Source organism: Eretmochelys imbricata, chromosome 4, assembly GCF_965152235.1.
Source record: "Eretmochelys imbricata isolate rEreImb1 chromosome 4, rEreImb1.hap1, whole genome shotgun sequence".
NCBI classification, from domain to species: domain Eukaryota; kingdom Metazoa; phylum Chordata; order Testudines; family Cheloniidae; genus Eretmochelys; species Eretmochelys imbricata.
Window position 1 is genome coordinate 63,579,905 of NC_135575.1, and position 14,211 is coordinate 63,594,115.

Genomic DNA, 14,211 nt, shown 5'->3' on the forward strand with positions numbered 1-14,211 from the left:
TCACTTGTGTGTTCATATGGAGCTCTACTCCTTCCTTCTGCAAGTCCGCTCCCATTGGAGCTATCCTGCAGGACCTAGGTTCCCCAGGACTGGGTTCCTCTAGTCCTAGAACTAGATGAACACGTACACACAGACACACACACACACACACACACACTAACAGCGCAAGTCTGAGCGGACTGGGTCAATCAGCAGTCTCAAGCTGATCCCCTCATATGTCCCTGCACTCAATGGGCTGGGTTAAGCAGCACCTTCAAGCTGTCACTCTTATGTGCCCCTGGTCTCAATAGGCTGGGCTGAGCAGCACTTTCAGCTGCCCCGCCCCCATGTGCCACAGGTTTTAACACGTCCCTATCCCACTTTCATGTTACAATTGTACTGGCAGTAACCCACTTGGTGAGCAAACCCCACAGTATTTTTGGGCACTACAGAGATCTTTAGCTTAGGTAAAAGAAGCGTTGCTGCAGAGTAAATGGGGGAAGCTAAAAACACAAAAGAGTAAAGTTCAGAGAGAGAGAGAGAAGCAACCAGCTTAATCATAAAAGTTATTTATTGAATAATAGTGATAACTACACAAGGAAGGCTAAACCAACATAACATACATTATTAAAGGTTAATACCTAAGGTAGAAAGGAAAACAGAGAGAGAGAAAGAGGGGGATCTCACCCACTCCATGAGGCTTGAACTGGGCTGGGTTCCCAGATGATGGTAGCTCAGGGTCCTGAGTGCTGGAGACAGGCAGAGCCCCCAGCAAAATCAGTCAGGAGATGGAGTGCCAGTGGGACTGATGCATAGTTTGGATCTAAGCATCAGAACACATACTTGGGCATAGGTAGGGGTTTTTGTAGAGAAAATGCAATGGTTCAAGGGAGAACACTAGATTTGTTTGTGGAAAAACTGATAACTTAAAGGTTTTCTTCAGGCTAGACAATAGGAACTGATCATTCTTGGCTCAGGGTGGTGTTTTCTTCCAGGGAGCTCACAATGCAGCTAGGCTGTTTCAGTATTTTGGATATCAATCAAGTATTTAGTACTAGAATTGGTCTGTTAATTGCTGAGCTGGGTGTGTTCAGGAATAGGTTCATTAATATCTGGAGCAGAGATTCCCATGATGCAGTGTGTCCCTGCTTTTCTGATCCCAAGGTTCAGTGTGGTTCTCTGTTCTTCATTCTGTATGTAAATTGAGATGTCTCCCTGTCCCATCTTTCACGCAGATGAGGCTAGGGGAGTTGTCTCTGTTTTCCATTCTGTATGGTAATGGAGATGTCTTAATCTTGTCACCCTTGTCAGGAGGGTTCTAGGTGTGTCTCCTATCTGCCCTTCATTGCTCTCTGCAAGCCCTTTCTCTGATCAGTTTTGGTTCAAGAAGAGACTGGTGGTGGTGATGGGTATCTTTCATGTGTCAGACAGGCTAGATACTGTACCATGGTTCCCCAAAAACACAGAGCTGACTGGTATCAAGGGGCACAGAATGAGACTGTTCAATTGTTATCTACACAAATCTACTGGCCAAAACACACACAGAGAGGAAATAATACAGTACTATCCACGCTTTGCAGATGGGAAACTGAGGGACAGAACTCTTCAGATTTCATGTTTGACCTGAGCCAAGTCATTTAGATTTGCCACAGGTCAGACAGGAAATCTGAAGCAAACCAGGGGATTGAACCCACATTCCTGGAGTCCCAGTCCAGGGACTTCACCACAAAAGCAACTCTCTAATTGAATTTCTCTTATGTTGGGGGTTTCTGACAGGCAAACACTGGATCCAACAGTGCTATTAGTACAGTGACTTTCAAGAGCAATAATTGCATTTTAATTCAGTGGGTGTTTGTAAAGGATTGTAACGGTTTTATAAATTGCTCATGTGACTTATGTGATGTCCTGCTTGTGAGTAAAGGATGTTTATGTGTTGGAAATGAGAAGATACTCTAGATTTTGTGGGTTTACCATTGAAAAGGCCCAGTGTTGATCTAACAATTCATTCTGAAAGGAAGCCTATTACAAAAATAAAAACTTCGTATTGTAAGTGATGTATTGTATAATTTTGGGCATGGGTACCCACTCATTTGCTAACTTGTTAAAGGAGAGCTCCCATTCCTAAGTGTCCCTTTTCAAGGAACATTTTAGAATATTTCAGTAAGAGTTTTGTGTGACTTTTAAAAAATTCTTCAATGTAGTTGAGGTAAATGATTAAGTTAATCAAATAATACGTCTTAAAAAGAATGTGGAATGGAATGTGACTATTATGGGAACCAGCTGGCTTATTGCAAAGCACTGTTCAAATTACATCTTTTGATTTTATTTGAGTTTTTCTGTGGATTGAATGTAATTCTTGATTTAAAATGTGATCTATTGACCCCAGAAATTATGTTTATATATATGTATTAATTATATTTATATCTATATATATATTAGATATATCTATCTGTCTATCTATCTATTAGCGTGCCCCATCCAAATTATCAGCAAGTTGAACTCCAACTATGTCCTGAAAAAAATCACTGCATAGTAGTGTATTTTTTATGAATTAATTTCTGCTACAAAATCGGTAATTATGACGAGATAACTGGCTCTGTGGATGAGGGGAAAGCAGTGGACATGTTGTTCCTTGACTTCAGCAAAGCTTTTGACACGGTCTCCCACAGTATTCTTGCCAGTAAGTTAAAGAAGTATGGGCTGGATGAATGGATGATAAGGTGGATAGAAAGCTGGCTAGATTGTCGGGTTCAACTGGTAGTGATCAATGGCTTCATGTCTAGTTGGCAGCCAGTATCAAGTGGAGTGCCCCAAGGGTCGGTCCTCGGGCCGGTTTTGTTCAATATCTTCATTAATGATCTGGAGGATGGTGTGGATTGCACCTTCAGCAAGTTTGCAGATGACACTAAACTAGGAGGAGAGGTAGATATGCTGGAGGGTAGGGATAGCATACAGAGGGCCCTAGACAAATTAGAGGATTGGGCCAAAAGAAATCTGATGAGGTTCAACAAGGACAAGTACAGAGTCCTGCACTTAGGATGGAAGAATCCCATGCACCGCTACAGACTAGGGACCGAATGGCTTGGCAGCAGTTCTTCAGAAAAGGACCTAGGGGTTACAGTGGACCAGAAGCTGGATATGAGTCAACAATGTGCCGTTGTTGCCAAGAAGGCCAATGGCATTTTGGGATGTATAAGTAGGGGCATAGCGAGCAGATCGAGGGACGTGATCGTTACCCTCTATTCGACATTGGTGAGGCCTCGTCTGGAGTATTGTGTCCAGTTTTGGGCCCCACACTACAAGAAGGATGTGGAAAAATTGGAAAACGTCCAGTGGAGGGTAACAAAAATGATTAGGGGACTGGAACACATGACTTATGAGGAGAGGCTGAGGGAACTGGGATTGTTTAGTCTGCAGAAGAGAAGAATGAGGGGGGATTTGATAGCTGCTTTCAACTACCTGAAAGGGGGTTCCAAAGAGGATGGATCTAGACTGTTCTCAGTGGTAGCAGATGACAGAACCAGGAGTAATGGTCTCAAGTTGCAGTGGGGGAGATTTAGGTTGGATATTAGGAAAAACTTTTTCACTAGGAGGGTGGTGAAACACTGGAATGCATTTCCTAGAGAGGTGGTGGAATCTCCTTCCTTAGAAGTTTTTAAGGTCAAGCTTGACAAAGCCCTGGCTGGGATGATTTAGTTGGGGATTGGTCCTGCTTTGAGCAGGGGGTTGGACTAGATGACCTCCTGAGGTCCCTTCCAACCCTGATATTCTATGATTCTATGACTCTATGATCGGTAATTGAGTAGAAGAGACCAGCAAGCTATAATCATTATTTGACTTTATCATCTTAAGTGTCTGTATTTGCTTAATTTGTGAAAATACTTAACAAAATTCAGCGGAGAAACACTTTCCCCATCAGAAATATATGGTTCGTGAAATCCTGTAATAGCTATCCTTACTATAATATCATAGTTTTATTATCCTTTATAAAGATTTATAAAACTTGACTTTTTTTGCAAGCTGTATTGGTTGTGAATAAGAAGACAGAAGAAATACTTTTGCAATTAAACAATGTTTATTTTTTTAAAAGCATAAATGTATCTAGTTGCCTTCAGTTTGATTGGGTAAAGACACACCATGTATTTTGAGGTATATTAAACAAAAATAAAATAACCTGTCTTACTGTGGTTTGCTACTGGGTTTCTATGGGCCTGATTTTCATTCTAACAACTTTGAGAGAATAGTCCGAGGCTTTAAATGGTATCCAGACCACTCCATTTTCAATCTCATAAGGAACATTGTTCCTTGGGTCATACTGGCCTCCTCGGTAGTAAATGCCATTGAGATTAGCAGCTTGACAGTTGTTGTACCACCATCCCCCTCCATACACTTCAGCACAGTTCTCCTCCCATTGGTCACTGTCCCTGTCAAAGGTGCTGAATTTCATGTTATCATGTGCTGTGTATTCACTACCTTCCTCCACTGAGCCTATGATCAGTGCATCCCCAGCTGTCCCCTCATAAGCAGAGACACTGAGGACATAGCCTTCTGACTCAGAACCTACATGTATATTATATTCCGCATAAGCTTCATTGCCAGCCCAGTCCTCTAATTCGACTCGAAGGACAGTGTCCTTCTGGGTCAGTAAGTGGATATTTTCATTGCCCAGCCAGAACTCTCCTTTCCCTTTGTCATCCATGCTGCCGAAACCTTTCTTGTAGTCTTGCCAGGTCCGGTTAAAATTCACTGATCCATCCAATCTCTGTTGGATCAAAAGCCATCCTCCCAAAGTGGTCTCTTGGTCGCAATAAACTGAAAAAACTTTATCGGATCCTGCTGGCTTGATTCTGAAAATGCCATTTTTGGCACCAGAAGTGTGTTTCTGGCGGATATCATCACAGTCTAAAAAAAAAAGTTGATCTGGTTGACAGAAGTTATCAGTAAAAGTTTACCTAGGCTTATGGAAATCCAAACAGTAATAATGTTGAGGGGAACTTGCTAACCATATTTTGGTCTACTGGGAAATGTGCCATGCAACATTAAAAAATAGAGTTTACATGCAATTTAAATTGCAGATAACATTCTCTGTGCAATTCATTTAGCTTCCAATTATTGATATAAAATTTTGTCTCTACCTATCCTAAATGGCAACAAACAGACACATTGCTTGTATTGTATAATCAAATTAAATGGATTGCAGTGTAACCAGTGTGTCAGTTTGATTGTGGACTGAAATCTGGCTCTGCTACCGCAGGATCTATTTTCAGTCATGTGGATGGATACCTGTCCCAGTGTAGCTTGTCCCAAGCTTCTCTCCTCCTGTTCTCAAGCTGCGTGCCCGAAAGTCTGGGGTATCCTCTCCACTGTCATCATGTTGCAACCCACCTAACTCCTCAGTCACTGCTCGGCTCTTTAGCGATTTGGTTTCAAAAGTGGAGCCACCCTTGTTGAAACTAGTGGAGCTGCTACTGCTGCTGGACACTATTGTCTTGGAATGAGTCGAACTGCCACTCTGAACGTTGCTGGAAGGGAATCTAGATGGGTCAAAGTGATGATCAAAGACATCCTCTTCCCCCTCCCGTAGATCTGTGAAACTCTCCGACCCTCCAAAACTTGTAGTGTGAGTAGCAGTTCCACCACTGCTAAAATGTCCAGTTCCATGGTCAGTGCCACTAGAGCTTGTGTAGGTGGTATGTAATTTGCTACCAGTGGACCCAAACCCTGGGGAAAAATTTTTTTCAAAGCTGTGGAGTAAGCTATCAAAGTCAGGCAAGTCCCCACTCTCACCCTGAGAGGTCACTCTGACATTCAAGGTGCTCCCATGCCCTGCTACGTCTTCCCTCCCTAAATCTTGAAAATGGGAGCAGTCAGAACCATCAGGTGAAGTCATTGTTTCAACAATCTCTTCTCTAGGGCCACCAGGACCAGTGATAATTTTTTTGGTAATAGTTCTGGTACATGTAAGGTGGATTACAGAGGAACTAGGTCTTTCTCCCAAACCAACAGATTCCTTTTCATGAGCAGAAGTCACTATTTTGCCATCTTGTGGTCCTCCACCTACACCTGATCCTACTGAAACATGTGAGATCTCTACTGAGGAGCCTTGTGCCTCTCCTTCTGGCCGTTCTAGAGTCATCACAACCTGTTTAATATTCTCAAGAATGTTGAGCTCTTGGGTTTCTGGCAGGCGCAGAGTTTTATAATGCCCAGGAACAGCAGAGTCCTTCAGTGGCCTCATTTTCAGCACCTTCAAGGAACTAGTTTCAAGTTCAGACTGCAGATAGATTGAACTGGCCTGAGTGAGCTGCTTCTGGATGTTTTCATAGCTCTCTGTGTCCACCTGGTAATTGAAACTTTTAGCACAGGATCCTTTGCAGGCACGTATCTTAATATCAATGTCCACCTTTACAAGAGATAGAGAGAAATACATTTGTTTAGATGGTGATCCCTGACTCTTCTAAACAACTCTCTCTTTTTACCAGAGTGAGAACTCTGGTGGTTACACTAGAGCCCACTGCCTCTCATTCAACTGTCTGTGCTCCAGCCTACAATTGAACTTGGGCTACTCCAAATTACAGTCTAAATCTGAAGCACCAAAGCTCCACTGAAGGTTACAGCATTTATAATTGGCAGTACTGGAGCCCTAGAATCATCCCTGCAAGGGCCCAATTTTTGCCATTCTTATTCACACTGAATAGTATGGTCCCACTGATTTCTGTAGGAGTCTCCTGGAGTAAGGTTCTACTTAGAGCAAGGCAGAGTGGCAGAACTGGGCCCTTAGTAGAGAAGGGGAACTTACAGTACCTGTCAAAATATCACATGCCTATACTTAGAGCCCTACCAAATTCACAGCCATGAAAAACACGTCACAGACCATGAAATCTGGTCTTCCACCATGAAATCTGGTCTTTTGTGTGCTTTTAACCAATAATATACAGTTTTCATGGGGAGACCAGCATTTCTCAGATTGGGGGTTCTGACCCAAAAGAGTTTTGCAGAGGAGGTCGTGGTATTGCCACCCTTACTTCTGCGCTGCCTTCAGAGCTGGGTGGCTGGAGAGCAGCGGCTGTTGGCTGGGCTGTGCCAGTAAAAGTGCAGAAGTAAGGGTGGCAATACCAAACCATTCCACCCCCTTACTTCTGTGCTGCTGCCTGCAGAGATGGGCGGCTGGAGAGCAGCAGTTGGTAACTGAGGGCCCAGCTCTGCAGGCAGCAGTGCAGAAGGAAGGATGGCAATACCAGACCACGCCATCCTTCCTTCTGGGCTGCTGCTGGCAGCGGCTCTGCCTTCAGAGCTGGGATCCCGGCCAGCAGCTGCTGCTTTCCAGCTGCCCAGCTCTGAAGGCAGAGCCGCCACCAGCAGCAGCCCAGAAGTAACGGTAGCAATACCGCAATCCCCTCTACAATAACCTTGCGACTTCCCCACAAATCCTTTTTGGGTCAGGACCCCTACAATTACAACACCGTGACATTTCAGATTTAAATAGCTGAAATCATGAAATTTCCAATTTTAAAAATCCTATGACTGTGAAATTGACCAAAATGGACCGTGAATTTGGTAAGGCCCTAACTCTACTGGTATGTACAATGGTGAGTGAGAATAACTGGTTCAAAGGAGGGACTGATGAAAAGAAGAATTAGCCTCTGGATCAGGGTTCAAAATGATGTTGCTCGCACAGCTTCGTGATCCAGGACATTTTTTGGCAGGCCATCATTTTGGTTTTGCTCCTTAGCCTATCCTACTGCTCCCTTACAGCCACCTTGTGTTGTCATCAGTGCAACTAGCTCACCGAAAGGCCAAAGCTCTTAGTACAAATATAGATGGGCTATACTCCAGTTGTGAGAGCCCAGAAGAGTAATTAGATACCTTTATAGGTGCTCCCTCCTACCCTAGCTGCTCACAAGTCTTTCATCAGTCACTGAGTGCAGCTCCTTGAGAAGGAGAAGTATCACTCACTGAGGCAAATCAGTGCCAGTTGTAGGGAAACACAGCACTAACTATTCTTGTTTTCTGCCCGAGAGAGGGCAGTAGGCAGAAGCTCTCCCAGTAACACAAGAGGAACAACTACACAGACAATAACTCAGAGGGAGCCAACAAGCCTGCTGAGGCCACAGGGGCATCTGAATCTCACATGGGAGGATCTGAGCCTCACTCAGCAGAAACCAAGCCTGTCAGAGTCTGAGGGGACATCTGTCTCATATAGGCAAAGCTTGGTTTGAAGACAGAACTTGTGAGATTATTGGTCCATTTTCTTTTCAGCTGCAGAATTTCTCTGGATGTCAGGACTGATAGTTCCTGTTTTTTGTAGTTGTGCTTTGGAAATAACAGAAGTTATGTGACAGTCACCTACCTCCAAGCGCTTCATCTCTACAACCTGATCTCGGATACTGTTTTGCAGTGATTTAATCCTGTTTACTTGGACAAGAACTTTCTGCTTTAATGTCACAAGTCTCCTTCTCAGATCTTCTGAAACTTGCCCATATTTACTGTCACTCTCTGGAACAGAAAAATGTCCTTGTCAGCTGCATGGGAGATTTCTTTCTCCCACAAGAATAGCAGATACAAAAAAAAAAAAAAATCAGCAATACATTTACAAGGATCCAAATTAACATGGAAAAAGATCCATTTAGGATTTTAAATATATATATATATATCATAATATTGGATAGGTAGAAATTAGCACAAGATTTTATTTTAGCTAAGTGTGTCATTATTATGTTTGATCTGCCTTTTTGATAATAAGCAGTATTGTAGTATATTTATTTTAATTAAATATTAATTGGTTGTGCAAAATAGTGCAGGAAAGGAACCTAGTGTGTTTTGGAAACATTAGTCCAGCTATGCTGGAAAGAAAACAAGCACATTTTGATTCCTTTTTAAGGACAGAATTACCGTTTTTTAAAAAGAAAATATTGCAATAAACATGGAATTTATGTGGTTGAAACAAACGGACTATAATCATGAAGATTTTAGATATGTGAAATTAGATACAAGATGCAAATATATCTTGTTTTTGCACAAATATTTTTCTTGCAAAAGTATAATTCTGAAAAGGAAACATCCATGTTTTCAAAAAGTATAATTCTGAAAAGGAAACATCCATGTTTTCAAAAATAATTAAGCATTCTCTTCTACAGGGATGCAGCAATAGTCTCAAAACTATGGTAAAGGAACATTAAAAAATCAAAGAGAGTTTCTCTTTCAAAGGGATTACAGGATTCAGCCCCATGTAAATTGCTGTGTTTGAAGATCATTACTGTAGAATACTACTGTAGTTCTAATTCTGCACCTGCCATAGCCAACAGCTGCTATCTCTCCCCTCAGGCCTGCTTTTGAAATATTTCTTTCTGATATAGATTTAGGGCCTGATCCTGCATTTCTCGCACACCCAAAAATCTCATTAACTGCAGGAAAGGCATAAAGTATAGGTCCTTAAGATGTATTATTCCATTTCTATGTAGTTACACTAACATAAAACTGGTGCAATCCAGGGAAGAGTCAGGCCCAATATTGTTAAGTCATGGTGATCTTATAAGAAGGACAAAGTAAACCTGCTTTCAACTGGCTGCTGTTAGCAGAAGTTAAAATAACACTGGTGTATATTTTAAAACAGTGCATGTTGCTACTTACCCTGGGCACTGGCCAGATTTCCTTTCAGAAAGTTAATTGTTTCCACAGTTAACACGTTAGATTGTTTGTACTTGTTTTCGTTATCTAACAACAGGTTCCTAATTCTTTGTATTCTGTGATGAAAATCTTTATCAGTTTCATCAATCAACCCTTGCATCCTGCAGCCTGAAGGACATTTGCTACCCTAAAATGAGCAAAAATGAAAGATAAATATCTTAATGATACACATTTCTTTAATATTATGACTACCAAGTTTTGTACAAGCCTGGAAACCCACTAATGAGCTCAGGGCCAGATTCTGCCTCATTCCCTCATTTATCTTACATAGTCTACTCATTACACTATTAGTTCAATTATTTTCAGTAGATGAGGAATGGTCTTGTGGTTAAGACTCTGGACAGGGACTCAAAAGGCCTACTTTCAGGCCCTAGCTTTGCTACAGATTTCCTCTGTGACCTTGGAAAAATTAGTGTGGGGCTGATTCTTCATCCTGTTACATCAGGTTTACAATGGTATAATTCCATCAAAATCACTGGCGTTCAACCAGTGTAAAATTGCTGTGATGGAGTGGGTAATCAGGCCTTCAGTCTCAGTTCCCCATCTGTAAAATGGGGATAATGACCAAAAAAAAAAAAAACCCAGAGGTGCTGTGAGGTTAAATTCATTATTCAAGCTGGGGAAAAGTGGCAGAATTTGCCCCTCTATAAGAGAAGTTTGCCTAAGGAAAGCGAAATGTTCCTACAAATCCAAGGAGATTTGGAAACACGTCAAAGTACAAATGGCAAGTGTCCAGAGGAGGATTAAGATTGAGAGGACTCAGAGGAGTGCAAATTACTATTTTCAAAGAAACAATGACTATACATGATGCTCATGCTCTTATTGGTGTTAATGGCAAAACTCCCATTGACATCAGATGGTGTAGGACCTGACCCCTTATGACTGAGTGCTTATACAAACACACATCCAGTCAATCAAACAGTGTGTATATTTTACTGAACATTTTGCCATCAGATTTTCTATAAAGTAACTTGTTTTTGTTCTTCCTTTCCATGTTTCTTTCCTGCCAGTAAATATTCCTCCCCTTTAGTCTTTGGGTATCAATACTCCTGAAAATTTCCCACTCTTATCTGTTCTTTCTCTTTAAGGCACTTTTCTGATTCTGTCTTTCTCTAAACTTACTTCAATTTCTTTTTTCCTTTCCTTTCTCCCTCTCTTTCACTGGCTCATTTTTAATTTCTCTGTAATCTTCTCACCCTCCCTGCTCTATCTGTTTTTCTCCTTTTCCCTCTCTCCACGCAAAATTCTTGGAAGTGGGAGGCTCTGTGCCACTATTCCCTTGGCACATGGCAAAGGGTAGCCCTGAAGCACTCACTGAGCCTGGATCCTGGTGCTCTGAAGATACAATAATGAATGAACTATTGGTGATATAGTGGATTCTAGTGGCGTGGTGGTGGGACTGTAACTATGAACACAACTCTGACGCTCTTACAAGTACTTTGCAGACCCATGAAGCAGTTTTCCCTGAAAATCAGGTAAAATAGCTGTGACAACTGATGCATTACAGATATACCATGTCGGATCTAAGATATCTTTAGAAAAAGTTCATGGCACCAAGGAAGTGTAGTGCACCTAAGGTCCATTTGAGTAGCAGTGATTAGCTGAGCTTTCTGCTTCCCTCCTCTTTTCTTACCCAGTCATCATCTGCACAGAAAGGCCAGCTCTTTTCCTCTTTGCACTCAGATTGGCTTCCATGCTCCATCACCCTAGGGCCACGCACACCTCCTCCCTCCTTCAAAAATGTGCTTTCTTCATTTGTTGCCTGCCATACAGACCAGGGGAAAAAGCAAACATGAGATTAGTTTCACAGACGGCAGTACAATGAAGTAATAAAACTGAAGTCACTGAGTCTACACTTCAGACTACAACTGGGCATAGAAAAGCTATGTGGTGAGCTCTCTTTATTATTTCTGGTGGTTTTTAATTAGAAGGGGTCAAAATCGTATGTTAACTACAAGTTTATAACTCTTTAATGGAAGGCATAGCTTTAAAAGCACAGGAAAATAATAATAATACAGTGTTTGAGGGTGGAAATAAACATACCAAGATTTTGTTTAATCCTGAAAGAGGAAAAAGTCCTTGTTCACCAACTAATTCTAAATCAAAATGTCATAAGGATTTTTGAATATGCATACTAATCTTTGTTCAGGGAAGTGCTCACAGCAATATTTCTATTTCTCTAACGGACGGTACAGATGTCTTTGGGAGGTACTAGGTGTCACTGGGCTCCTTTGACCACATTAAAAATTATCAAAGTAGAATGAAAATTAACTCAGAGATGAGGAAGATCTTAGCTTCCAGAGCCAGCTCCTCAGCTAGTGTTAATTGGGGTAAAGTTGTTGGAATCAACAGACTACTGCTGATTTACACCAGCTGAGGATCTGGCTCATGCATATCTTTAATCTAATGAGAAAAAAAAAATAAGTTCCTAAATATGTTCCATGGGCTTTTAAAAATTGACTTTACACACAAATACATGATAGATTGTAATAGCTTCAAATTGACCCTTTCTGTTCGATCAGATCACCCCCGCACACTCTGACTTCTTCATTTCTTTCAAAAAGAATAATAAGGAAATGTGTATATAAGAATTTACCAGAGTATTATAGGCGGAATCTTAAAATAGCCAACAACAGGGTTAAATTAGCATAGCTGGGAGTTAAGGCTACCACTCTTCTTATTGAAAAAGATATTACTCCTTAGCTCCTCTTCAGCCTGATAATGCTGCCTCTGAAATCAATGGCAATGTTCTTATTCTGTGCCTATGTACTACAGCAAAGATGGGACCAAATTCTGTCTCATCTATACCCAGAGAATCCCACTAACGGCAACTCATCTCCAGGGTTTCTTGAGGAACCAGATCGGCAGTAAAATGCAGAAGAGACTCAAGAGGGAAAGGCCAGTAATGAAGTGGTTAGGGTAGGTTTGTGTGCATGTGTGTCTGTGTCTTTTTCAAGCTATGTCATAACCAAAGAGCATTTGTTTTAGTTTGTTACCTGAATATTCATTCAATAAAATGCCCTTTTTGCAAAAGAGAAAGCCAAAATATCAAAAGAGTCAAATAAAGTGAAAACATACCCAGACGACGCTGAGGCACAGCCATGTGCACAAGATCCTCAGCAGTATCATCTTCAGTGGCTGAGGAGGAGTCTGACAGAAAGGATACCTTCCACTTGCTTTTTGCTTCATTTTAAACCTTCCTGAACTGCTTAGATTAATCATTATGCTCTCTTCTGTTTGAAGAGTTGCATGCAGCACGCCCCCAGTTGGTTATACCTGAGGCCTCTTGCACAAGCTCCTGAGTTTGTTTGCTCTAGATAAATTTGTGCAATGCCAGCCTGGGGGCAGGGGGCAGGGAGGTGTAGAACCCATATTCCAGGAAAGAAATTGTCTACAGCTTAGTTTCTGGTAACTAAATTTTGGAATAAGGTGTATGTAAAATAGCCAACAATACTTAACCACTGGAAGATATTCATGCTGCAAATCTGGTATTTAAATAGCATAATTAAGCAATCATAAAATCATAAATTTGTCCCTAATTGCATAGAATCTTAGAATCATAGAATATCAGGGTTGGAAGGGACCTCAGGAGATCATCTAGTCCAACCCCCTGCTCAAAGCAGGACCAATCCCCAACTAAATCATCCCAGCCAGGGCTTTGTCAAGCCTGACCTTAAAAACTTCTAAGGAAGGAGATTCCACCACAACCCTAGGTAACGCATTCCAGTGTTTCACCACCCTCCTAGTGAAAAAGTTTTTCCTAATATCCAACCTAAATCTCCCCCACTGCAACTTGAGACCATTACTCCTCGTTCTGTCATCTGCTACCACTGAGAACAGTCTAGATCCATCCTCTTTGGAACCCCCTTTCAGGTAGTTGAAAGCAGCTATCAAATCCCCCCTCATTTTTCTCTTCTGCGACTAAATAATCCCAGTTCCCTCAGCCTCTCCTCATAAGTCATGTGTTCCAGTCCCCTGATCATTTTTGTTACCCTCCACTGGACGTTTTCCAATTTTTCCACATCCTTCTTGTAGTGTGGGGCCCAAAACTGGACACAGTACTTCAGATGAGGCCTTACCAATGTCGAATAGAGGGGAACGATCACGTCCCTCAATCTGCTGGCAATGCCCCTACTTATGTTATACCAATAAAATAAAACCCAGCAGGATCTTATTAAAGGGAAAAAGGCAAAATACCACATTTATTGTGAATACAGAAAGAAACATAGTAAGCAGTTAGCTATAGCTATAACATTCCATTCAATTTCATATTTATTCACACATTCATTCATACACACATACACACAGGTTCTGCAAGGTTGTTATCATAGTTACCAGCTTTAGAGTTGCTCATGCCAAGCCACTGACCAGGTGGCCTGGACATGAAGATGGAGCAGGGCCTTGTCAGATGCTCATCTGATGCTCCTGGAAGTTGGTTTGCAGAATCAGACCCCAAAGCTCTCACTTTCTAGAGTCCATTTTTATAGGAATTTCTTCCTATGCCAGTCTATGGGAATTGCTTCATCATGCTGTTGCTGAATCAAT

General features: G+C 41.6%; 1 protein-coding gene across 1 annotated transcript; it reads right to left on the reverse strand.

The window, feature by feature from the left end:
- Window positions 1-4,171: 4,171 nt before the first annotated feature.
- Window positions 4,172-12,795, reverse strand: FGA (fibrinogen alpha chain). The gene is made up of 6 exons (XM_077814466.1): window positions 12,745-12,795; window positions 11,300-11,428; window positions 9,610-9,793; window positions 8,330-8,475; window positions 5,263-6,382; window positions 4,172-4,881 (listed from the first exon to the last, which is right to left on the reverse strand). Exons 1-6 carry the CDS (start codon window positions 12,793-12,795, stop codon window positions 4,172-4,174), a joined length of 2,340 nt encoding a protein of 779 aa, XP_077670592.1.
- Between the last annotated feature and the right edge of the window lie 1,416 nt (window positions 12,796-14,211).

Bases quoted from the DNA above. Each gene is read 5' to 3' on its own strand.
- FGA (XM_077814466.1), bottom strand. From the start codon at position 12,795: ATGATACTGCTGAGGATCTTGTGCACATGGCTGTGCCTCAGCGTCGTC. The intron at 8,476-9,609 runs GTAAGTAGCAAC...TTTCTGTTCCAG, and splicing joins AAATCTGGCCAGTGCCCAGG to AGAGTGACAGTAAATATGGG. The intron at 4,882-5,262 runs GTATCCATCCAC...TTTTTTTTTTAG, and splicing joins GACAAGCTACACTGGGACAG to ACTGTGATGATATCCGCCAG.